Raw genomic sequence first — 26,748 nt, 5'->3', positions numbered from 1 at the left:
CAACATAATAATACTGAAAAAAACCCCACAAGTCAACTTCCAAATCAACTGAAAGTGGAAAAAGTTTAGTATCAGACTTTAATCTGAATACTGGGGGGAAAAAACCCTTGAATTTGCTGCCATTGCCCCATGGCAAGAACAACACCACGCAGAGAGATGAAACAGTAAAAGCTCCAGCAGGACTAAGCTCTTGGCAATCTAAAGTTGGGTTCCTAAGTTTGGGATGTGTCAGACTACTTGTATCCTACAGGCACACTCTGCAAGTGTTCTGCCCTTTTATTCTCGCATCTAGGTAAAGGACGAAAATGGCTTCACTGGACTTTGTTACAGAAGAGAGTGCTAAAACTCAAGGGATGTCAGCTCAGAGTTGCCAGCTGCTCGCTGAAGTAAAGGACTGAGAACTGCAACACAGTTGGTTATGAGATACAAAAATCTTAGTTTATTTAACAATGTTGTTAACATTTAATACAAAGACACAAACCAGTTCTCTTTTTCAGGACTTTGCAGACTGTATTCCATCTCCCCTACCACTCAAACTCTGCTCTGAGAGAAATGAGAGGGATAGCACTGAACTGATAAAGCCAGTTACTTGAGGGCATTAAATTTAGCTTTGCTTTTAACCCTTGGCCAACCCTGTTTCCTTTTAGTCGAACTCTGTAACATTTCTATTTCCATTCTACTCCACTGATGCAATGAACAGGTACAAAAATACAGAAAATTCTAGGACAATCTACATTTCTGTTCTACTTACAGTTTTATTTCTGAAGTCCTAGAATTCCTACAAAGGCCCTTTTGAAATGACCCCTGATTAGCCCCATTCAAGTGTTAGATGCAAGAGGTTTTATTGTTTTTTGTTTTGTTTTTTTAAATAACCCCATAGTGGTCACAAATGTCAAACCCTGTTTTAAACATCTATAAAAGCATTTATAGACCTAGATGTCTAAGCTTAGGTCATTAAAAGAAAGGTTAACTCCCGATAGTCACTGCAATGCCTTCAGTTTTACAGCTTATTCTGGAAGTGCCACAAGAGGAATCTGAAAGATAGAAGACACCAAGTTTACGTAATTGGCATTAAAATAAAAGGTTATTAATCTTTACAAAGCAATAGCTATCTGTTATTTGCAGTCACAGAGAACAGCATTTTACTGCAAACCCACTAATTTTCAGAAGGGCTGAGCATCTTTGCCTTTGGCAGCAGCTCTAAACTCAGTTCAGCTAAGGACAGCATGCGCTTACAATCCGCGGTTGTAAGCCTGTGCCCTGCAAGACCCCGCTGCACCACCGCACACAGACACACCAGTTGCTTTGGAACAATTACTGCAGCCTCACAATGCGACAGACAAAACACTGCTTATTACAAGACCAGTGGAAATGTCCCACATCAACTGTCAGCAAGTCTTCCAGGAGCTTCAGCGGTCAACTGTCGCATCTTGTTTGGGTAACGAGCAGTAACATGCAAAATGAGCATCCCACAAGGGCATCGCTTTAGAGGCAGGGCAGCGCGTTGCTCTCTAAAAGATCACCAACAAGATGTTCTTACAGGTCGTTTTTGCGGTTCATAAAGTTAAAAGGGCCAAGCTGCTCCACAGCGTATTAAGAAGATCACAGCTCCCTCTCAGCCCCTATTTTCGGAGTGTAGAACCAAGCTGCCCTCGTGCTCAAACTTGTCAGCAGGGTGATTAGCACAGACCTGCAAGAGCTGTTCTTGTCACTTCGCACCTTCAGTTGTTTATTGCTGCCATATATCCTAGGTTTTTGAACTGACTTAAATTACATCAACGCGCTCAGGCTAGTGGTTACTTTAAAAAGGCCCATCACACCCACAGCTCCCAAACTGCTACCTGGAGTGACGTCATTGCAACGCTTGACTCTGCACATGCAGATCACTTGTTCTGCCCTGACAGGGATCAGCTCCTCAGCTCTGATCAGCGCAAGCAGGACAGAAGGACTCCCTTATCCAGTCACCTCTCGCAGCATTAATCTCCCACAGCCACCTGCTGCACCGTGGAAGGCACGGAGTAAGCAGCAGGAAGAATTCCACTGACCTAAACTACTTCTTACAGGGTGTATTTTGTGCTTTGCTATAAGATCAGTCAACACCGCTTCCACCAGCACTTTCAGGCTCCTCAGAGATCTGCTACCAGCCACTAACTCTCTTTAATCCTGCCCAAGTTTAAACCAGGACAATACGCATTCAAATTCAAGTTTTCAAAAGCACAATTTAATTTTTAAAATTTTTTTTATAAACCATGGACCAAAATCATCTTGGAGATGGAGTCATCAGAGCCAAGCTTTTCATTCACTAACTAACAGGCCCTTCATCTATGACTGAAGAGTTTTCCTTAATTTTAAAATGTGTCCTTTATCAAATAAGATAACTGTCCAGTGGTGGGGCAACCAGTATCTTGACTTTTTTGGGAAGAACTCCTCTGTACTGCAAATTCTTTCCCAGGGTAGGAAGTGTGACTGAAGAAAAGTCTGAGCTCTGACACCGAACAATAAATACTAATTTGGGACTAATGGCAGCAGTTGAAATCAGAAATCTCAGAAAAACAGAATTTCAGAAATTCAGAAACAAAGGAAAATAAGCAACAGAGGAGGAAAGCAGATGCGCATCACCCCTCCGTGACAGCCTTTCTCGGGGACTGCAGCCTCTTTCTCAGGGACGCTGTAATCCCTAACCAGCTACTTCTGACCCATTTCCATCAACTTTTTTCAGCATGCCATCTTCTTATTTGTGGCCCTTTCCTCCCCTGCCCCATTCCTTTTTTCTCCAGCAAGCTTTCGGCTGGCTGTCCCACAACTGTTTTCCCCGGCATTTCAAGTGGGATAGTTCTGCGCTCACTTTAAGGCGAGAGCTGGCAGTCTCACTTCTGAGAAAGGCAGAGAACTGGGACAACACACCACCACTTGTAGCAGCACGTGCAAACTGTGCACTAGCGGGCACTGCTGAAGCAGGGGCGGAATCACAACCCCGCTGTGCCTGTGCATCTCCACAAACACTGTCCCAGAATAAGCTGCTCTTCCTCTCCCACCCAGCGCCAGCAAGGAACTGCTGGCACGTCCTGTAGTGGCATTACAGGAGAAAAGCAGTACAGGTGATGGTAGGCAAGAAGGCACACTGGCACAACCACCTAAGCAGGGTGTTGTCTCCAAGTTGTGCTCTTCTGACAACAACTCCATCCAAATTGCTCGTTAACTTTACCAGGAACTGTTCCTGCTCCGCTTACAGTGAAGGAAGAGATGGACTTGCAGCGCTGTGAAGCATTCTTTCCCCTTGAAAGGCCTGGGAAACCCTGCACACTAAGGGCAAAATAACGAAGACTAAGGACAGTAACTTCCCAGCAATGGCTCCAGCATTCATACATCAGCATCTAAGAGCCTTTAAGATCGGACCATTCTTAAATCTACTAAAGGGCTGACCCGTCTTCCAAACAGGCACATCCATGCAGGTTACCTGCGCAGCATGATGGTTTATGCCAATAGGTAATTTTGGACAGATCACTGAACATCTTTCCATACTTGTGATAACTACAGCTACCTTTTCATTCTCTAAATCACCATCGTCCTGATATCACAAGATACTTCCTGTAGGAGATCTGGGATCATTTCCGTTATACAAATTAGAGATGGAAGGCTGTGCAGGACCAAAAAGTATTGGTGTTGGAAGACAGAAGAACTTACAGCAGCATACCTCCTTCTCAGTGATCGACTTCTGCGTCTTCAAACTGCCCCGCAACTACTGGTGCTATGTCCACCTCCATACCATCTGAAAAATTAACAGCCAACGCTACGTAAGGCTCACAAGCAGATGATGCTGTCACACAAAAGACAGCGAGTGCCCTCTGTTGACAAGAGATGGCCAGAACAGAAAACTCCTTTGCTGAACTTCTGAAAGCAGCCCAAGGAAACTGATCCGCTCACAACTTTGTGGGTTTTGTTCCAGCTCTATCAGTCAGTCACTTAAAGACCTCACCGCTTCCTACAACCTCATCTCACCCTATCTTATTAAAAGACTTAAATAATATAAACTATTTCATTTTTTAAATGATGTTTCGATGTAACAAATGGCATGATTCCTTTCAATAGCTTTAATTCTGCTCTAACAGAAAGAGGCTGTATCCTGTTATGAAACCACTCTCAGTAATCATCAAGTTCAAAAAAGGAACAATCGCTCTATGCTACAATGTCAAAAAATAACAGAATTCTGAAACTGAGCAGCCCTGGGGATATTAGTAATTGTAGCAAACCAAGAAGCAGTACCGTAGCAAATAACATTAGGAAGGCAAATAAAACTGATGAAGATGACTTTGAGACATGTGACATACTTGCTGTTCAATTTATTGTAATTTTCAAAATTTGGGGGTTCAGAAACCTGACAAAATTTTCAAATGAAGGGCACTGCTAAGACCAGAGTATATCACCTAAGGTTATCTTTACATTATATAGATTTATTCAAAGTTGTGGAACAAGGAGAACCTGTAAACAACTGACAAAACAAATAGATTAAAAAAATCATCCATGTGGATAAGAACAGATTGGTTATTATTCTGTTGACTATTCTAGGCAAGCTGATAGTTAGAAAATTCACAACTGCTGCATCATTTTTCATCCTTCAAAAACATCAGTCCATACTAAAACACTGTGAATTATATAAAAAAAAGCAGCAATACTACTAAACTACTTCCCTGTTCTTCTCCCAGGTAATATATTGCTCCAGTGCAGAAAAGGCAAAATTTGAGAGACTGGCTTTTTTCCTGACAAAAAGAAACCGTACTCCTTAAATACACGTTTGAACACTCAGTAGCATTAAGAGACAGCATCCTTCAGAAAAGCAGAAATTTAATTTTTTTTAAATCCTAAATCAACTTCACCCTACCACTATTCCAGGAAATCATACCAGTAAGAATCAAGAATTCTTAACACAGCAGCCCTCAATCCACGGCAGGCAACACACTGCCCATAGGGCCACAGGCATTTTTATAACCTGTGGTTGTGAACAAAGATAGAACTGCTAGCGACACACACAGTGTAGTAAGGTATGACCCACAGCATGGTATTTCCTCAGTCCTGGTGTTGATGGATTAGCCAGACTGGAAAACCACTGCTTTGATATATTCTTTAGTAAAACAAAGCATTTCTTACCTTCAAACTCCCTTATCGAGTCTTCTGTTCTCACTCCAGCCATGTTGTACTGACTGCTGACAGACTGGGCTAACATGCCTTCTAACCTCTCCAGAGTGGCCTGACCTTCTGCAGTTAAATGCGACAATCCTTCTTCGTAAGTGTAAAAGGTCGGGATGTCACCTTGTTCTAGCTCTGCAAAAACAAGTTTATGTTTATCAGACCTCAGTTTAGGAGCCTACACCAAGCAGGGGTAGAGGAACAGGACAACAGCTAAGCAAGTTATGCTCAGATTAACTGACTGAGATTAAAAGGCTGCTTACATCAGTAACAGAATATACACCGTGATGTGAATTGACCACACCGTAGCATGGGCACTGAACTTGTGCTAGCACATCCACTGGGAAGAGGAAAGGCAGGTATTTGTGTCTTGGGTCTTTTGAGAATAAGAACGATGTTTTTGCTGAATTCCAGTGATTTGTGACAGCTAAACTACAGATTTTCTGCAGATTTCTGAGTTTTTATACTGCTCTGTGGCAAAAAGAATGTTTTGGCAAGGCGAGTAATAAACAAGGAACTTCTAAACAGACCAAAACGTTCTTATGACAGATACCAGGTATCCAAGTGCTGGCAGGTATTTCAAAAGAAAAAACTGTTACGAACCGTGGGCCTCAACATCGTACTCCTCCCCTTCATAATCGTTGTCTGAATCTTCATCATCTGGGTCTGGGTGCAGAGCCTGGCATTCACACATCGCTGAAAACATGGCTTCCACTGCACGAACACAAATGAACACAAACCTTTCTCGTTTCTCCACCAATACCCCGCAACAACAGGCAAGAAATCCTGGACCGAGTGATCAGAGAGATTGAGAGTATTCCTTTACCAGAACCACTGCTGAATTCGTATTTGAAAACACTATCCAAGCAGCCAGCAGCCATGCAAAAAACAAATCAGGTTTCCTAGATCCAGCCTGGTGCTTTGTCCTCTTAACAGCACTTTTTCCATTATTTCACTGATGACAGAGGCTTATCTCTGGACAATTCAGTCTGTGGTTACCCACTACAGGATTCCTTGCAGCATCCAATACATAAGATTCTTAAAATTTGGATCTAACTGTAAACTCCATGCTAGACAGGATACACCTGCTTTCCAGCAGTAGTGTCAGGACATTAGCATGTTCCTAATGAAATTGTCACTGACTCAAATACCACTGAATTTGTAGTTAAAAACATGTTTCCCATAATCTTATCTATATACATTTGCAGACAACGTGTATCTCTGTCATGTATTTACACTTAAAAGTCTCTATTTTAAAGCAATGGAGTTTTCCTTGAGAAGCAGTGCTTGAAATATTCCAGCTTCAAGTAAGATAAAACAATTTGCTTTGTTCTTTTCAGCACATAGAAATCAAGTAATTAGAGAAGACACTAAAGGATCACATTGTTTACATCTGTATATCCCAGTGTCTTCCACACATAGCCAGGACTTTAAGCTAAAACACGATTTCCCTCTTCACTTACAAGCTGATTTGTCGCTAGGTACAAATCTGAATTCCGCAATCGGTTCAACATCATCATCGCTGTCTTCCTCCTCCTCCCCTTCAGCCATGGAAGCCTCTTTTGTCTCCTCTTCTTTAGGAAATTGAAAGATTTAAGAGAAACATGTTTGTTTTGTCCAGAAAAAGTCATGTTGGTTTATTCTTTCAGGAACACACATGTAATCAAATCAGAAACTGGACACAACCTGAGAGAGGCACAAACCAACCCACTCCCATCCACATTACAGATATATGAGGTCCTCTCACAGCACCTCAACACCACTTGCAACGCGCACAAAAACTTCTCTGTTTATAATTTTAGGACTTCAGATTTCCGTAACGTTTGCATGATGTATCCATGTACTTCAGGAAAACTGCCTGATTCTTATTAAAAACAGCTGCGGTCAAAAAACCCCCAAACCAGTTCACAATCATTATCATTTACTTGCACAATGCTATATATGTATTTTTTTAAATCACATGAATTTTGCAGGTCCTTAACGCTGCTGTCATGAAATCAACTCACTTCCAGTGTGGCCTCTCATAGAGGACTGTGACATTTACAGAAGATCTCTACTCGATTTTTGACATTCCTAGCCAGCCAGCAAGATGTCAGATGTAGAAGGTACAGCCAGAGCCAGTGACAACTGTGGGCAAAACCATGCTTCCTGACTTCTCTGCACTGCATACATGAATAAGTCAGCAACAAGGTGACGTTTTACTTTCCATAAATACAAAAACCACAAAGATGGCTATGGTTCATCACTTTGTGGCTGGGGACACTGCACTGACAGCCTCAGAAGTGCATAATTATTTTCTACAGAAAAAGAGGAATACAGTTAAGGCTGTTCCACTGAGAGTGGCTTTTATCACATACAAAATTGGCACCACAAAGAATATTAAGAAGCCAAGAAGCTGCCAGCCAGCTGCCCCCAAAAAATGAAGTGTCCAAGGAAGCTACCCAATTCTTTTCCAGCTGACACCCGCAGGCACAGCTTGTTACTGCCGAGTCCAGCTCTTTGTTTTCAATTAAGTCAACCTCTGACTGCCTTTTTCTAAAAAAGGGGCGAGGATAAGGCACATATACACAGGGAGCACAACAAAAACTTTCAGAGGAAGAACAAAATGTACCCTGCCCAACTAAGAATGAAGACTCCTGCAGCCAAAGAGGTGGAGAGGTTTGGGTTTAACACTATTCAGCAGTTAAAATTGCAGGCCAGGGGCAGACATGAAAATTAAACAAATCTACTTGTGTAAAAGTTTTACTGTAGCCAGATTTCATACATTAAACAAAAAAAAAAAAGCCACCAACAAAAAACCTCCACAAAAATCAGTCTATTAAGTATTTATTGATAAGAACTATCACAGAATATCCATATTTTCAAACACCATTATCAGAATGAATTAAAAGCTGGAAACAATATCTTACTTCAGACTAGGCTCAGTTTACTTCAGAATAAACTCAGTTAAAGGAAAATGAGGAAGAAGAACCAAGAGGTGTACGTACATGTCCTCTTATTATTTGTAGTGGTACGACTGTCAGAGAACATTAGTAACACAAAAAAAGGAAATAATGAAGAGTATTAATAGCTTAAAAACGCCTCCGCCTCCTCAGAGTCTTGTCAGTATTTTTAGTATATAGACTATTTAAAGAAAAATTAAATGCCAGATTTTAACCTTTAACTACAAGGACTAGTAGGCATGAAGGGGAAAGGAGACCTGCTCAAGACTAATGCTTGTTACTCTTCAACTGAGATGGCAGTTTATGACACACTGAAAATATTAAGAGTTCTGCCAGAAGAAAAAAATTGATACATCAAAAACATAGAAAATCTGCATACAAACAATGAAACGGAAACCTTGTTTTCTCTAGGTCAAAGCAAGAATGGTCAAATGTTGGTTTTGTGGGAAATCTACAAAGATCCATTAAGCCTGGTGACATGAGCTATTGTCTTTTTTTTTTTTTTTTTTTTTTTAAGCAAGCTGTGGGAGAAAACGAATGAAAGCTTGCAGGCAAATGTGAAACAGCAGGAATTCATAAAGCCTGAACATAAATTCAACAAAGCAAAACCAACACCTAAGCTGGAATCACAGGGAGACTGCAGAGGAACTAAATTATTTCAAATTAGTATAATGGAGCAGAGAACCAATTTTCAGTGGCTCCAGCTACGCATAGTCACATGCTGAGCGCAGAACAGTACAGAAGTGACTCTAAACAAGGGCAAAGCTATACTTTCAAAATAACTATCCTTCAGGGTAATGAAAACAAGAATACAAGCTATTACTTGAATGAAGGATATCATTTTTAAAACCAAAATTTACTCTTTTTGAAGAAGAAGTCATGCCACTCAGGACTGCATGGGAACACTAAGCAACACTCCGGGCATACCTTCAAATTTGGCATTCACCATGACGTACAAGTGCTCCCATGGGTAGGCGTTCAGGTCCCTGGAGACGGCATGTAAACTTATGGTGGGATAATCCAAGGAGAAGCCAACTCCGGAGTTTTCCAGCCAAGACAGGCGACTAACAAGGAGGGGATAAAAAAAAAAAAGAAAAAAAAGAGACAAGTTAGAAACTAACAGAGGAATCTAAGGTACCTGACTCACTCCTGAAGAAAAGCAAACCAACCCCAAAAACGTGAGTAATTCTGGACAAGGCACTTACCCCACTCTCAGGTAATACACAGTCCTGGACCTGCCCTAACAGCACCTTGCAACGCCATTAACTGACGGCTGAGGTAAAAGAAACCTTAAAGAATGTGAAGCTGAGCACCCTAAACACATTTGCACTAAACCCTGAATTTCCCTCCCTACCTCTTAAATTTTATCCTCCCTGTAGATATCTATCATCCCAAAGATAACTAGAGAGGCTCCAGAGTGTGATTTATAACTCAAAGTATTACATGTTCTGTGGTTTTCCAAGATAAAGAGAACACTGAAAGGAAGTCACTATCATAATTTCTGGAGTATTATAGATCTGATGTGGGTATAGCCTGTATGTAGAAAAAAACAGTTCTGTGATCAGCAGAGCTAACAAAGCCAGGTTATGTTTTCCCCCCCTCTCACAACTTATGTGCTGTAACCTCTGCTTTCCCCCATTTTCACTCTCATCCCTAACCACAGGAAGAGACAGCACAGGTTGTCGCCACTGGGCTGCTACCTCCTTCGTATCAGAAAGAGGAGTGTCTTTTGAGCAGACGAGAAATCAAACTCAAGCCGGTTTTGGGTGTTTGTGATCAATGAGGTCACACAGCGAACAGAAATACTGAAGGGCAGAAAGTGAGACCTCCACCACATGCAAAATGTGGCGTTCACAAGTTTTTGAGGGGTACAAAACCAACACAAAGGTCACAGAAGACTCCTCGCCTCGGGAAATCAGGCTGAGAGCAAGAGCTAGCGAAGTGGGAGTGAGGAATGTCTTTCCTAGCCTCGATCAGCCAGTTCTCAATGTTTACAGCTGTTGACGTAGAGTCACTACACGGATCCAAAGCTGCATTGTCCTCCCGGCTGCCCGGTTCTCCCACAGCATGATGCTCCTGCAAACGCTGGCGTTTTCTATTCATTACCAGCAACTGACTCTGGTAAAAGCTCTGCAACGCACTCGAAACACGCTGGGAGGAAGCTGGCAGACTTGTATGCGCCTCACACAAAAATCTATTGAAAGCGAGTTACAAGGAAACTCAACATTATACGTGCTGAGAGGAGATGCTGTGCGAACAGAAGCCCTTGTATCTGCAAACAAACAACTAAACAAAACAGTAAGTGAAATTCCAGAGAGATTCCTCTCCAAGAGGAACGCAACATCACTAACAGGTTCAGGTGGGGCAAAAGCCCCTGGAATAGTATTACCCACTTTATAAACGCTTCGCAGCCTAAAGGTTTTAAAAGACAATTCACTCCTCGGTGCACATTTCAGATGGTGCTTTCGTTCCAACAACACCCTTTGGCTGCAGAAATATATTCTATTTAGGGTACTTTTCCATGGTTAAAGAAAATTAGGTTGCCTTAGTCAACAAGTCTTCTTGAACCGCGCAACGCAGGAAGGATTTCTAGAAAACTACAAAGAGCTCTAGTAACACCTTCCAGAATAACCAAACTAATTTCTGAAAGGACATAGAGTGCCCACGCGATTAACACGACACGAGAGACTTCCCAGAACCGCAGTCCTTAGTAACAGCAGAAAAACCAACAGCCGCGTCCACTCCCCCCTGCCAACCGTGTTTTTAATGAGCCAGCCAGCCGGAATCCCTGGCCGGGGCTGTTCCCTCTTGCCTTGTTTAAAACACGCGTGAATAGCGGGGACATCCCGCACCCCCCCTCAGGGCAGCCCCCCGCACTCCGAGGCCTACGGGGCTCCCGAAACTGCAACACCCCCACACACCTCTCGGCGATGTAGAGCGTACCAGCGCCCAAGGTTCGCCCCGCCAGCACCGCCTCCGTGTCCGGCTGCTGGTGGCGAACGCCCTCGGCCGGCGGCGGGAACCGCTTGAGGAAACTCATGGCGACGCCGCCGCCTCCCTCCTCCACCATCTCTTCCTCCTCCGCCGCCGCGGCCGCCGGAAGCGGAAGCGCGCCCCTACAAGCCACCAGAAGCGGATCTTCTCGCCTTGCCGGACCTCTCTAGGCACGTCTCGATGGTGCGGGCGGGCGTCCCCGCGCCGCCGCCATCTTGGAGCCGTTCCCGCCTTTGGGGCGGCTGAGAGGAACGGGAGGGCGAACGGGCCTGTGAGGCACCAGAAGGCTCCGGCGAAGGTTGTCGTTCTCCCTGAAGTAATTTCCCCTCGTCATCGACCCGCAGGGCAGGGGACGGTGTTTCAGCCCGAAAGGTTTCCGTGCTCCTGAGGGCGAGTTGCGGTGTACCTCCAGAGCGATGCCGTCTGTGTTGCAGGAGCGTCTGTCTCTGGCAGTTTTTGAGTAAAATTTTCATTGTCTGGAAAAGAGAAAGCAAAGAGAAACGCTGAGGTAATAGCTGATGGTACCGCCCGATGACAGCGGATGAGCAACGTACGTTATTTTGGCCTGTAAATCTCTGTTGGACAGGTGACAAAGGCTAAAACAAACGAGGCAGCTTTCTGGTGACCATTATCAGATGCTGGAAAGGGAATTTTAGATGGATGTCCAGCACCCAGTGCCTGATAGATACACATGGAGAAGAAAAAGACAGTCACAAGTACCTGAATTGCTTAAAGGATATCCAGTTGGTTTCTCTCAGCAGTGATGAACTTGGCATCAGGAGCACGATGCTACTACAGCATGTACCTGGTGAACTGCCATCAGGGAGCTGGGGATAGTTTTGTGACAGCGGATTGCAGTAACAGGAAGGCTGCCGTCCCTTCACGAACACTGGCCCTGCATCTTCCCCTGGATTTACACCACTTCTGCAGCAAGTTTCTCTTATGACACATGCTACGGCAGTAAGAAAGAGGGATTGCACCAGAACAGGGCGAGTAAATAAATGGTAACATTCAGTCTGCACCAGTAAAACATATCTCTGTCAGGGGATGCTCCTGATAACTCCATCAGCGAGGCAGCATCACTGCAAACATCTCTTCTCCCTGACTTCTCAGGCTGGCAAATGCTCCTGCTGTAGCAACATACTCACCAAGAGCTCATGCAGTGGTTACCTTGTCATGGTTTTTAATCTTCTGTCCTGGTTTAACCCCAGCCAGCAACTAAGCACCATGCAGCTGCTCACTCACTTCCCCCCACCCCGTGGGATGGGGAAGAGAATCAGAAGGAAAAAGGTAAAACTCGTGGGTTAAGATATGAACAGTTTAATAGAACAGAAAGGAAGAAACTAATAATAATAACAATAATAAAATGACAATAAAAGGACTGGAATATACAGAACAAGTGATGCACAATGCAATTGCTCACCACTCACTGACCGATGCCCAGTTAGTTCCCAAGCAGCGACACCCCCACACACACCAACTCCCCCCAGTTTATATACTGGACATGATGTCACATGGTATGGAATATCCCTTTGGCCAGTTTGGGTCAGCTGTCCTGGCTGTGTCCCCTCCCAACTTCTTGTGCCCCTCCAGCCTTCTTGCTGGCTGGGCATCAGAAGCTGAAAAATCCTTGACTTAGTGTAAACCTTACTTAGCAACAACTGAAAAAATCAGTGTGTTTTCAACATTCTTCTCATACTGAACCCAAAACATAACACTATACCAGCTACTAGAAAGAAAATTAACTCTAACCCAGCCGAAACCAGGGCATCTTCCCTTTCATCAATTTGAATTTACATTTAAGGAGTCATTTACCTACCTATGTGCAAACCCAGGTTCTCACAAACACAAACCAATTATTAACAGAATTAGGTCTCCATCTTTCCCTTCTCCAGACTTTCCTAGTTATGGTCTTGGATAGCAAAAAGCCAAAGCAGCACATTCTGGAAAAAGAAATGTGTGAAGAAACAGGGGGAACAAGAACATAACATGGTTCTTTTAAGCTGAGCTTTCTAAAATGTTTTGCAAAGCTCCTCAGCCACATCTATCCATTTTGGATTCTAATTATGCAAATATTATTCATACAAATAACCACCTTGACCAAAATCAAAGCAACTTTCACAATGAGGTAATATTTAAAGACTGCTAGAACAGCTTGAAAAAATCTACAGAGGCAACAGGAGGTGAGGAAAAGGAAGTTTCTCGATCGTCTTCAAGTTTGCCACGCCAAGACAAGTGCTTATCTGGAAACAAAATTCTACGATTCATCCATGAATACAGATCAGCCAGCAGCAGTTGGTGGGAAGAGATGCAAATATTTGGAAAGACGCACTCACCACAATTAGCAGGTATAGATCAATATTCCTGCTCATGTCCACCCCCTGTTACCTAACATGGCTGTCCATCTCAGCCATGGAGAGCCCTCACCACCTCTGTAGGTAGCTGGAAATCACACGACAACTCCTTTAGATTGTTTTAAATTAAAATTTCTGAGTGATTGAAGTTGAATTAAGCCACTGCAGTGGAGCAACACAGAGTTCTTTTCTCCTCCTGCACACAAATGTGACTCTTTCTTGTGTCACATACCACTCTTCCAAAAGAAGACAGGGAAGAAAGATGGTTTAAGCCCAGGGTGGGAAGTTGGTTTTGAGGCCGAGGTGTTGGGGAGGAGGAGAAATCCACATCTTCCTCGTTTACAAGCTCCACACACTTGGTACCCCCGTACTGAGTGTTGCATCTAACAGAACTTCAGAGTGGACAGGCAGACATTTCCTGTAAGTTCACAAACCAAACAGAATAGCACTATTTGAAAGCTCTTTTCCCTCAGCTGTAAGAGCTTTAAAAAGTGAATTAGGATCCACCCGCATGCCAGTGCCTGAACCCTGGATGTCCCGGAGTGATTTAAGTCAACCAGGGCTGTGTTCAGAGGCAAGGGAGAGCAGCAGGTACCTTCACAGGGTTAAGAGTCATCATGGGACAGAAGGTAGGACTTGCCACCCAAGGGCACTTGCTTCCTCTCTGCTGACTACACAGCACTGCCTGCTGTAAGTGGCCAGTTAAAACACTCAGAATCTGTCAAAAATGCATATGTAAAATTTTGGCATTGCATTTGGAGCAAGAGGATGAATTTCACAGCAATTTCTATTCACTACAGGAACACGCAGTAGCTTGACTAACCACAGACACATTCAAAGAAAAAAAGATTGACAGCCTTCAGTGATTCACACAGAGAGAAGCTACCCTTTTCTTTGATTCACTTCTCTCCCTGACTTTTTCCTGTTAAAAGTCCTAAAACATCATCGATGTCCCTTGCCATAGCCACATCTCAGAACATCTACATTGTCAGTGCTTCTCTGCAAGCTTCCATCTAGCGGTTCTACACATCTCAGCCTGAACAGATGAACCTAGCTCCTCTCTCATCAGCACCACACGGAAACCTCACGGATGTATGCTGGAACAGCCTAGCTGGGTACAGTGCCGGCTGCAAGTATGACTCTTGCAAACAAATACTGATAACAACCAGGCAGATTTTCTCCCTAGCTGTGAGAATTCACCACTAATTTAGCCATTACACAACTCCAACGGCTGACGAAATGGGTGTTGTAGCATCAGGCAAGCACTGGACCCTGTTCAAGCTACTGGTTTTTGTCAAGTGACTGCAACACCACTATGAATTTGGATATAGAAATTATATATAAGATGGAACAGAGACAGAAAATCATCAGAACTGCAAAAATAAATCCATCAGGTCTTCCCCACTGTCAGCCAGAGCTGGTCAAAGAAAGAAAGAAAAACTCTTGTCAATTGAGCTGCCATAACAAAATTCACAGAAAACACGAGTTCTCTATTCCCGTTGCAGGCAGTGGCACCGTCACGGGCTGGAACGATATGCAGCAGCTGTTACTCGGTGCTTATTTTAAAAGTAAAAAAGAAATGTATGTGCACATGTGATGACCATTAAAAAGCACTTGTTTCTTCAATACACATTATACTTTGTACGTAAGTTATTTCAATTTTTTTTTATTATGACAATTTACATGTCATATTTATATGAAAGAAATGACAGTAGATATTATAACAAAAACATTATGAAAGAAAAGTTACACAATTAGGCCTACAAGCTATAAAATGGCTTCAGGCCCAGCTTATACACAAAGAGTTCTGACCAGACTGTAGTGAGAGACAACGCTGAACAATTCATTAACAAAAATATTGGCACCAGCCTTAACATTTTTTTTTTTACTTCATTTACAAGGAATACAGTATTTAAACAGTTGTGTACTGCAAATCTAAAAACATTAGCTGTTAATAAACTGCAGTTAACCCTTTGAGCACTGAGGCCACCATGACTTCCATTTTAAAAAGTTTTAATGCATCATGTTTTACATGCATGTGGTATTACTGGGGGGGGGGGGAAGACAGTGAAAGCACCACCCGATTTATGTGCAACAAGAACAACACTTCCAGTTTTTTCAACCTATCTCCCCCCCGCTCCACACACACACAGTGTGTGTCCCCTCAGTCCTTTCCCTTTGACACCGTAGCAAGTCATGATTGAAGAGAGACTGAAAAATCAAGGTTCAGGACTCCAGAAACACAAGGGTTAAACTCTACATAAAGAGCTCAGCTTGTGGAACTTTACCATGTTAACTCTTTAGAGAAAGAAAACAAAAATTAGGCCAACTGTGAATGAGATCATTTTTAAGGAACTCAAGGTTTCTTTGCAAACATATAAACAGCACACAGGAGTAAGACAAAACTGTATTTCATGTAAGTATATCTTAAATTTTAAGAGACCTATCTGGCAGGTTTGATCTAATTCTCACAGAATATTGGAGGATAACCATTCTGCTAGCAAGTAACCTGTTCTGTGTTACCTGGGACACTGAATTTACCCGATGTTTGTCTAACGTACAGGACCTGTGCCTAAGCGAGAACCGTCATGCACACCGAGAACGGTGATGCTACACTTTTGAATGGGTCACGTACCATCTCCTGGCTGCTGCAGGAGGGCTGTGAAACACAGGTAGGAACTAGCGACCGCACTGGCATCAACAACAAATCATTTTAATGCTAGTTAGGGGGAGGAGTACCATTTTAATGAATAGAGTATAGGAATAAGATACTGTACAAGATTTTAGAGTCCATATAACGAGTATGAAATGGAAAACTAAACAAGGCTTATAGCTTTATGATTTGATTTCCTTTTCTACCACTAACTGGAGTAGCAGATTAGTATCTATTAAGGACTTTTAACTGCTCTAACTAACAAATGGTGCACTGGTAACTAGGCCTATTACATGTTTTAGTAGAAGGACTTTATCCCCATAGAATCATTTAAGTCAAGTTCTGACAGACTAATCTAAGTTTAGTTGTGTGGGACACAGGAACAAACAACAAAGCAAACTGTGCGGACTCTGACTGACGTCCCCAGAGGCAAACATTGTCATAATACTCCACGGACTGATCCTAATTTTCTCCACATCCACATTGTGCTGATGGAACATCACCGATTCCCTCAAGGAAGGAGACCTCAAGTAACTTTTCCTGTTACTTTGAAGGTCAGAATGAGACAAGGAGGGTATCGGGATGATTCTCCTAAATGGAGACCTTCCATTGGGAATACAGTCTTTAAAGGGCAATTCAGAAGTAGTTCTTAGGCCTGTCCAAGACTTGTCTTGCAAATGGCATGGGTTTGCATACACATTTTTCCATTCTGCTTCCCTCCATCCATTCCCCATCTCCTGCTGTTATTTGAACAAGCATTCAAACAGCAGGAGAAAGCAACTCTGTCTGCACCTGGGGAACCAGTGAGACTGACTATACACAAAGTGCTGCAAAGTGCACAAAGTAAACCAACTGAACGAACAGAGCGACTCTTATCGTTCAGTTCTCGTTAGTAACCTTTGGGGTTATATGTAGCAATAGTAGATATATTCGCAGACAAGTGCCTTCATTAAGCACGTGTCCCCTCTAACTGCTATATTGTCCCCACTCCTGCTCCTCAGCTCAGGTGCGGGGTGCCAGCATTTACAAAATGATAGTCAAAAACCCAAGTTGTAGGACTTCCTTTTAATTGCAGTTAAATCTGGAGCCTTTACACCACATATTCAATTATAAAAACTTCTTATCTACTTTAGAGTGTTCTATTCTTTCCCCCAGAAGCTGTACACAATTTTTTTTTAAGTGTCATACTAAGCAATATACATCTTTTGCAATATACAAAATAAGTTAAATTACTCTGAAGCATTGGGACAATCAATTCCCAAGCACATGTTTTTGCTGTTTGGAACTATCGCAGTTAGTTATACCTAATCTAAAATAAGAGCTTGTAAGTGATGCGTGTTTTCAGACGTGATTAATAATCTCCGATACCCCAACTGCTGGGTGTCCAGCTTCAGAAATAATTTTCAGTTGATAAATACTTCTGAAGCCAGAGCTCTCCGCTAGGTCTCAGATTGGGTACTCAACTGTAAAGTACCAAAAATTAGTCATATAAAATTTTTCTTATATCAGTATATACTGAAAAAAAAAGGATCATTTCTGTTGGATTTTTTATTTTCTGCCTTCCAACATTTTAAGCAAGATATAGTCCCTACCCCAACTGTTAGGGAAGGGGAGGAAGAAGAGACTATCAGGAAATGTGGGCTCGATCCTGCAAATCCTTGCTTCAGACAATATCCTAAATGCTTCTTTAGAAGTTTTAAACACTTCAGGAATTCCAGAATTGCGCTCCTTCACGTGAATTGCTGGAGTTTCCCCCATAGTATTCAACACAAATTTTTTCAGAATTTGTGGTTGAAGATATTTGATCTTTTTTATATATATATATATATATTTAAGGATTTTGTATACCCAGTGAATCGGAAGCATACATCAAATGTAAATACGTATCTAGGGTGCGCGCTGCACATTATATCCGTATTACAAGCCTGTGAATAGTAGTCGCTGCACATGTACCAAAACCAATTTTCAAGGCCTATATATTGCCATTTTGAACTAGATGATACAAATCTCTTCGTCAGACCAGTTCTGGGGGCTGGCATTACTGCCATAATTTATTTTAATTACTGTGTACAAAGTGAATTTAAAAAAGTAGGTGCCATAAAAATTCCTCATTTACTTTTCATAAGAGAAGTTTGTGAAAATATGTAATTTGAAACAATTATTTGAAAGTTTAGACCAGGCCTTCCTACTGAAGAACATTGCAAACCAAGTCGTAAGCACCTAAAAACAGGTATAAAATGGACACCCTGACAGTGAACTATTAAAATTACTGAACAGTTGCAGGATCTGGATACCAATGTAGTTCAAATGATAGATGTGAAGACAAATCAGAACAAGTGTACCACTGCCATACAATTTTTCTTTTGTGAACATACATTTTTTCCTCCTTGAGGTTCTTTGAGTAAGGTCTCTCGCCAAGAGTTCAGACAGCAATTAGAAAACAGAAGTGAACAGAATACAAGTCCAACTAAGTCATTAGCTCCCACTCTATGAAAAGTGACTAAGACACTTTAATGCAAAGAAATCTTGAAGGTGACATACTTCATAAATGAGCAATTTAGAAAAAAGCATCTCTGTTTCTCTCAAGTGCTATTAGAGCAATTTTTCATTTAAAAAAAATCAAGAAGATGCAGTAATTTTATAATGTAATTCAAGATGTACGAAGTCAAACTATCAGAGAGTTGATTGTTCAGCACTGATCTTCCTACAAGATTTCAACACTAAGGTTTTTTTGGTAGTTTGGTGATGTCATTTTCCATTTTAAAATCAAGAATATGCTCAGGTTTAGAAGACTCAATAACTAGAAGACAGCAACTGCGGTGAAACTGAGTTCTTAATTCAACTACCCTTCTGGTTAGATTAACGCACCACATTCATTAATTACAGAGCAGACCTACTGTGTACTTTGTGTCGCTGACAGTCACACGAGCTGCATGCAAGAAAACAAACAGCCATCATTTATCTTGGTGACACAAAAAAAGTCCATTCCTCCACTCAATTTATAGGTTCTTCCCCTCACCGATGCTACTTAAAACTCCACATAGAAGTCAATTCACTTTCTTCCCAATCAGTTACACTCTGAAGAGTTTGCAGTTAAAAAAGACAAGGCTTTTGGTGACAACCTGTGTGGAATAAACAAGAGTTTGTTGAATAAAGGCTTTGTATGTTCAGCCAATAGCTGCTTGCTCTTGTACTTTTAAATCCATTACATAAAAAAATCCCTGGCCAGTTTTCACTGCTTCTTATATGGTTTGAGCTTTCTGTTAGTCCAAAGCCACACCTGAAGATCACTATTCAAAGACATTTAACTTCTGATTTACGATGAGTACAGAAGACCACAAGACTGTAAGGACACCAGGAGGACATTTCCACTCTGGAATCACATATACATACTATAACAGCATGAACCCTCTGCAGCAGTCAGCTAGCCTCATGTCAGAAAATATCATCTTTCAAAACAGGAGACTGTACATTTTCCACCAAGCAGGATGCCTTAGAAATGAGAGAAATATGAGTTTGAAAATGTTAAGACTTTCTAGGGCATTTTTTGCAGTTTTTACTTGCACAACATTCCCACTGGTCTAAGGGGGAACTCTGGATCCTGGGGGATGAAGCTGTCTCAGGTACCAAAGGTGACCTCTTAGTAGTCAGACAAGTTGTTCTTGAAAAGTGACCTATAGAAAGTAAAACTTGGTAATAACTCGTCATTCTGCATTTTTAAAATGCGACACTCCTGATGTAAGCTTCAATGCTCCAATTCTGCTTCCTAGTCTTTCCTGCTTTTACATCACTCCCTAATTCGGTACTGTTTTCTCCTGGTTGGTATATTCAGTATTGTAACTCTTTTGTATTTTCCTACATTTACAATTACTTCCCCACTAAGTATTTAACATTTGGGGCTGACTGCAAGCAAAAGTGTTTGCTGCAGCACTGATCTGATACTAAAAGGCTCCATCAGGCAGCAAAAAGGATTATGGCACCGCCAAAACAAATGAGAAACCATTGGTTGCACAGTGTTGCTGCACATGAATTGGACAGTTTGCACTGCAAGTATGAAAAATGCTCAGCAATTATTAACATTGAAAAGTGGAAGCCATATGTTCTTGCTTGTTTTAAAACACAAGTATATTAGAAATGTAGAAGCACTACATTTATTCATCACCTAAACAAAGAAAAACACTAGAGTAGCTTAAAATGCTACATATGCTTTTAAGAACATTCTAAACTTCTGTGGCTTTTCACTACTCTGTTTTAATGCCTGCTCATGGAAACTGTTAATAGTTAACATCAGTAAGGTGGAAAAATATTTAACCTTTAATGGAATTATGTTCTCATGTAGAAAGAGTGATTTCTCATTTTTTTAAATCACAAGCTTGCTTAGCACAGCAGATAATGAGCAAGTTCCATCTTTCTGTGTCTCTGCTGATTCTAGTTTTATAGCAGGGTAGGTGCTCTGCTAGAACCCAAATGAGTAAGAGTGATGGAGTGGTTCCGATAGAACTTGTGGAGAAAGAGGTGGGGAAACAAAAACAAGACTTTCAAGGCCAGAAGGTAGGTGATTTTTGGATCTAGGTTTTCTAGAGAGGTATTTAGTAAAGGCCTAATGCCGGTTTTATTACAAGAAAACAGAAGTGCTTAATGACTGACTAGTAAATACAATAAAATGGAAGGGAATCAGGTGGGGCAGGAAAGGAGAACTCACTCCTCGGTGGCAGCAGCAGTTTTGGTGCATCCATTGCCGGCAATGGACATAAACACCAGTCAAAAATCCAAATCTCAGAGCAAAAGGATTAATAGATGTGACCTTTTTGGATTTCAATGTTTGGCAGATCTGTTTGAGCTGTCTGTGTGCTACAACATGTACAAATGCTACAGCCTGCATCTTAATTCAGAGTAAAGAGAAAACTGAATGCTACCCAAAGCAAATTTCAGCTCTGCTCTTTATGTGCCCCGTGTTGTGGTTTTTTCTTTTCTTCTGTTGTCTTTTTTTTTTTTTTCTTCCCTTGAATAAAAGCACATATCACTTCATGCCCACTCAAAAGTTGATGAGATGTCTTGGAGTCAAGCGTTTTCTCTCAGAAATACTGCCTTCTTGAAATCAGTTGGTCACATGACAATTATTAAAATGTATTTTAAGAAAATTCTAATGGCCAAAGGCCAACACTACATTCAAAACCTGCTAATACATCCAGGCAGATAAGTAAAATCAAAACAAAAACACACACAAACCCCAAACAGAAAACCTCCAAAAGGAAAACTGTTCCATTTGTTTACTTCAATTTGAAGTAGATATTAAGGACATGAATGGACCAGTCACGGTTTATTTGAAAATCCCTCAATCCTCTGATGCACTGTCATTCTGTGGTCAATGCCGTTTGTACAAACGTATTTCATTCAGAGTACTCCAACAGATGGTGAAACTCGAGTGGCCGGGCAGCTACCGCAGGGTTCTTTTGTCTGTACAAGTCTGCAGCACGTCAAGATGCCATCCAACTTACAGACTAACTTCACATCCATACGTCCTCCCACTAGACACTGTGCATCGAAGACCATCTGATGAACTATGTATGAGATAGCTTTATAAATTCATGGCTAGCGTATTTCGACTGTCAAAAACTTCATTACAGTACACTTTACTGTACAAACACTTTAAAGGATGTTTATTAGGAAAGTCTGCAAGTCATAATGGATAGTAGAGTTCTTGCTTATGGTACCTTATTGGCCTCTAATAACTCTGTCTGCCTCCAGTATCAAAATCAAACTGCTTCCATGAAGGTGATTACTAAAATGAGCTATGGTATGTTAACCTACAACTCACAAAATGCGACAGTACAGACATTAATTTTTTTTAACTGTCTGTTAAGTTGTAATCTAAGTTGTGAACATTTAAATATAATATATATCTCATATGAAAAAGCTAAAGCACAAGTGCTTCTGCACCCCCCCACCCCCACCCCTTGAGCCAAACCCACCCCAGTTCCGGTTTGGGCCCTGACCGATTTGGAATGCTTTCTTAGGCCACCCATTTCCACAAATTTGTATGCACTCAGGAAATATAAAGTCAAAAATATACAAATCTCTTGTTGTTATAAGGTTTTTGTGAGTGAAATTACCCAGGACCATGGACTTGGAAGGAGAAGGGGGGTTAAGAGAGGGAATTTACAGCAATTCTCATCTTCAAAGTTCAAAACTGGTCACTTCACAGAAAGACTGCAGGACTGGTGAAATTCTTGCTTCTAAAAAGTGATACTGTAGTGGAGAATTTTCTAGGAAAAATAAAACAGCTTTTAATAACTGGCCCGCTGGTATGAGCTACCGTGGAATAAATTAGCACAAAAATGGAAGTCTTATAACTGTTCACTGTTACAGACGTAATCAACAAGGTCAGTCACTCTCAAAAGTTCATCTTCATCTTCCTCCGGCCCTACTGCTTCCTGCCCGCTCCCTGTCCCGTTGGGCGCCAGGCTGGCGCTGGCTGTGCTGTCCTTGGAGGCCTGGGTCTTCTCGCTTGGCTTGCCAATCAAGTTCTCAATGGTTTTACCTGGGCTCTGTCCGTTGGTGGAAGGCAAGTCCACCAGACTGTAGTCCAAAGGGCTCTCTACTTTCCCTACGTTATCAAAGTCATCTTCATCATCGCTTTCTATCCGGTAGCAGTGCTTCTTGGTGTTGTCTTGAGGAGCTTGTGGTGCTGGCAGCTTATTTGCAGGAGTGGGGTTTTCTGCATCATCATTAGCATTTTCGCAGTTATCTTCATCGTCTGTTTCGATTCGATTCAGCCGTTTGCGGACAGGCCTCCCTTCCTCTTCCTCATCCTCTCCTTCTTCCTCAGAGTAGTCGTCTGTACTTCGCCGACGTTTTCGAATCAGTCGCTTTGACTCCTTTGTGGACTCATCATCTTCAGAGTTCTTAGATGTGTAGCTCTCTGGAATAAGCAGCAGACTTAAAGCCATTAGCAAATCTGAGTGCAACCAAAACAATTACACTTTTTTATTTTTCATATTTCACACATTAAAAAGCCATCTCTCTCTCTCACCACACGCATTTCTGTCTCCTTCCCCAGGTTTCCCAACCACGTCAAAACGCTTGCATTCTTTTTCCTTTTTCAATAAACTGCTCAAGTAGCAAAGACCAACAATTTGTTGATATGCTGTTTCCAATCTGAGGAGTACCAGAAGCTTTGTAGGCAGGTGTATCCCCCCCTAAAAGTGGTAAATGCATGCCGGGAATAACACAGAACTGTAGCCCTAGTCTCACAGCACCTGCTTTAGACCCTTCCAGAAACTGAGAGCCCAAATAATGGCTGCACTATCATAAAAAGATACATATATATGTATACACACACACAAAACTGTATTGTACCCCCGCCACCCCCAAATTTATATACAACTTCTTCCAAAGCATATGAACACTGCCTAAGTGTCACCTGAAGTTTGCTGCCCTTTAACGGGAGGCCTTTTTTTTTTTGGCAAACTGGAATATTGCCTACACACTGACAGCCACACTGACAGCTTAGGTGAGGAAAGACAGAGACTGAAAAATCAAATGGCAAACACCATTTGCTGTCTCCTTGTGATTTCCATGGAGAAAAGACACCATCAATCAGGCACTGTTTAAAGTCACAAGTGCAGGCAGCAAAAAACTATACATCGTACTTCTGACAACAGACTCTACTGAAGTACAAGATCAAGTTTTCGAGATACTGTACTTGTTTCCCTTCATCTAAGAGGATCCTCTAACACTCTGTAAACTCAGGCCAGCACTTCCAAAACTTACCCACAAATCAGAGGCGCTTGGCCTGTCAAGCGCGGCTGATTTTCTGAGGAAGCCTGGCATCCATTGCAATGCGTACCGCTCAGCATCTCTGAAAGCCGGACCTAAGGTCTCATAAGCTGGGCGCTCAGAATGCAAAGCACCCGAAGCCAGTGGTTGCTTTTGTAAAAGCTAGTTTTACATCAAAATGCACACCAGTCGCTCATGGTGTGACTGACATTACTGAGAGCAGGCTTCCTCTGTTCTTATCACAGCTCCTTCAAACAAGAGATTGAATGAGTCTTGACCACCAGCACAAATACGATCAGGGCACCAGAAGTAATACCCTTTCTCTTACAAAACAGAATCTCTAAAGGCTTGTGGGATGAAGCTTTGTGGCCTCTCAACAGAAAAGTGGTGAAACAGTTACATTAGTGCCAATTTTGGAATCCCAGACACAGTCAATTCAGACAATGATGACTTTTGAGGAGCGACTGTAACAGTGCATCATAAAGTACCAGTGAACTGTTTCAGAAGGAAACAGTTTCTGAGAAACATCAAGGAACTCTAGAAAGAAGATTCTCCAAATTATATACAATTTTCTCTTCATGCTAATGCTGACATATACCAGCTCCTACAAACGGTGGACTGTTTATTTTACCTTCACTATCTGAAGTGGAGAGCCTGCGTTTATGAACTCTTCTTAACTCCTTCCCATATCGGACACTCTTCTGTGAGCCATCACTTTCTGAGTCTTCCTTGTAATTAACTTGTCTCTTCTGATTCCGTCTTGATCTTCTCCTCCTAGTTTCCAGGTAATCGTCATCACTGTAATCTGTGTAATCACCACTCTCTGTACAGAAGAAAACCGTGATGTGTGTTATTCCATTAAAGCAAAACTGCACAATTTAGACAAGCTTTAGACCAGCACCAATGAAATCATAAGCTCTTCCAGCACAGGAGAGTCTCAAGTGTCATGCCTCGTTACCCTGACCTGTTCCAGGCTCATGCATCAGTTCCCCCATTCATCGCCAGCGCAGAATTGCTTGATTTTAAAATCTTCTCACAAACCCTCTTCCTGTCTCCCCCAAACTCCTCCAGAAGGTTTCCTCCCAGTGTTTTTGTTCCCTCAGCTCTACTGGTGCCAAAGATGCCTCCTCTACAACTCCTGACAGCTGAAACAACCTTACTGAATTGGAGTGGATGATACACATTACCACTGACACTGAAAAGTCCTTTCTTTTTTAGAATCTAAATAAATTGTACCCTACTTCAAGACTTTTAAGAATGGGTAGATGAAAAAGCACTGACAAGATGAAACTCCTGGTAAGATCTGAGTTATAGAATTTAAATTAACAACAAAAATCAGTCTCACCTGCTCATAAGTTTGCTTAAAACAGAAACTGTGTAGAAGAAACTTACCATCATTCACAGTTCTTCCTGCACCAGTCTACTGCGGCTACTGTCTTTAAGAATTAAATTTATTTACATCAGCAGAAAATAGCCTTCAATCAACTTTAGCTGCTTTTTCACTGAGCTGTGCCAAAACAATTACCCCAAGATACATTTCTGTACATGTCACATACTGTTCCTAAGTTAGTGATTGACATGAATCACAGATCAAAGTGGCATCCTCTTTACTTCCTAAAATATTAGAGAAAGAATCAGAGCAAGTCAACAAGAACAACCACCTTCAGAAAGAAACTCCATCTCTGGAAACTGAAAACAAAGCCACTTGCGGGATACCTTATTTCCTTAGCTAAAAATAGGCTTAAAGCAGGATCCTGAGGGACACTAACAGGGATGAAAGAGAGAAACACATAGTTAAGACTATACTCCTAGACATATATGGAATGATACTGGAACCAGCCGATTTTATCACATATGTGTGTCCACCAGGAAACAAATAGTTGCTCCTGTGCATTACAGAATAGATGAGCAATCTCTTTAGACCTCTGCCAGCATCTTCATTGATAACAGCTTACGATTAGCGCAATGACGCGGTCAGGACAGGGAGACAGCAACTATTTTAAGTGCATATAGCTATCTTCACCTGTCCATGCATGAAACCCTCCTTTTGGAAACTAGTACTTCAAAGCAACTTACTCCAACATGTTCATCATCTATATTCTAGAAAGAAAGATAGAACACTGGAAAGCTAGCACACACTGCAATAAGTTAATGCTCCAGTGTACTTAGTACCTTAAATTCACAATAAAAATAAGTAAAAGTGCTTGCGTATCTGGCACTTTCTAGGACTGGGTCTCAAATGAAGCAGAAGCAGGAGGACAGTCTTCGGAGAAAGATGCGAAACATGAAAAGGTTTAAGTATTGCAGAGGTATTACTCTCACACCTCAAACTGTGCAAACAGAAAACAAACTGGTTGAAGGACAAGTAGAATAACGTGAATTACTAGGTTCTCCTGTGATGCAAAGACCCTTCAGTTACTAAAGATCAAAAAGGATAATTGTAGAAGAGAGAGATTCAAAGTGTTATCGTTTGCTTTCAAGCCTGCCAGAGAACACAGAATGCCATACAACTGAAGGAATTTTCTTCCTTACAAAGTGAGGGAAAATGTTTCTTTCAGAAGCTTTTTCAAAGGTATCTGGAATGTCTTCAAGAAGCTATAAAGAAGCATGTTTTTGCCTCCATCCTTTCTCTTCCCTGCAATCATGTGCCAAACAGAAGGGTACAGGGTAGCTGAAACTATCCACAAAGGTGGCCTTTTGAATCATAGCACAAGCATTCATTTAAATACATAATTACTTAAAATGCCAAGAACCTAGTACTCGATACCAGTTTCCTGCAGAATATTCACAGCAGAACAAGTAGCAAACTGCTTCATAGCAGAGATGACATCTGACTTGAGCA

The 26,748-nt window shown here is 41.8% G+C and overlaps 2 protein-coding genes across 8 annotated transcripts in view; both read right to left on the bottom strand.

Annotated features, from left to right (window-relative positions):
- Positions 1 to 422: 422 nt before the first annotated feature.
- On the bottom strand, positions 423 to 11,234 carry CLNS1A (chloride channel, nucleotide-sensitive, 1A). 5 transcript variants are annotated; one of them, XM_010576599.1, is made up of 7 exons: positions 11,048 to 11,234; positions 9,054 to 9,190; positions 6,648 to 6,755; positions 5,788 to 5,898; positions 5,146 to 5,319; positions 3,685 to 3,769; positions 423 to 1,034 (listed from the first exon to the last, which is right to left on the bottom strand). In XM_010576599.1, the coding sequence occupies exons 1-6, from the start codon at positions 11,194 to 11,196 to the stop codon at positions 3,702 to 3,704; spliced, it is 747 nt and encodes a 248-aa protein (XP_010574901.1). In that variant the 5' UTR covers positions 11,197 to 11,234; the 3' UTR covers positions 423 to 1,034; positions 3,685 to 3,701. The 5 variants fall into 5 exon arrangements, with proteins under 5 accessions (XP_010574901.1, XP_010574899.1, XP_010574900.1 ...); XM_010576597.1 differs by having other exon boundaries at positions 6,648 to 6,758; positions 11,048 to 11,218; XM_010576595.1 differs by having other exon boundaries at positions 949 to 1,034; positions 3,695 to 3,790; positions 6,648 to 6,758; positions 11,048 to 11,218.
- A 3,903-nt stretch (positions 11,235 to 15,137) lies between these two features.
- Positions 15,138 to 26,748, bottom strand: part of RSF1 (remodeling and spacing factor 1) — a 64,855-nt gene continuing 53,244 nt past the window's right edge. For all 3 annotated transcript variants that reach the window (XM_010576592.1, XM_010576593.1, XM_010576594.1), the window contains 2 exons: positions 24,538 to 24,729; positions 15,138 to 23,049 (listed from right to left, as the gene is read on the bottom strand). In XM_010576592.1, coding sequence (XP_010574894.1) covers positions 22,475 to 23,049; positions 24,538 to 24,729 — 767 coding nt within the window. In that variant the 3' untranslated portion in view covers positions 15,138 to 22,474. The remainder of the gene's footprint in view (positions 23,050 to 24,537; positions 24,730 to 26,748) is intronic.

The sequence above is a fragment of the Haliaeetus leucocephalus genome, unplaced genomic scaffold (assembly GCF_000737465.1).
Source record: "Haliaeetus leucocephalus isolate CR32 unplaced genomic scaffold, Haliaeetus_leucocephalus-4.0 Scaffold536, whole genome shotgun sequence".
Lineage (NCBI taxonomy): Eukaryota > Metazoa > Chordata > Aves > Accipitriformes > Accipitridae > Haliaeetus > Haliaeetus leucocephalus.
This window is presented reverse-complemented; position numbering and strand designations above follow the sequence as displayed.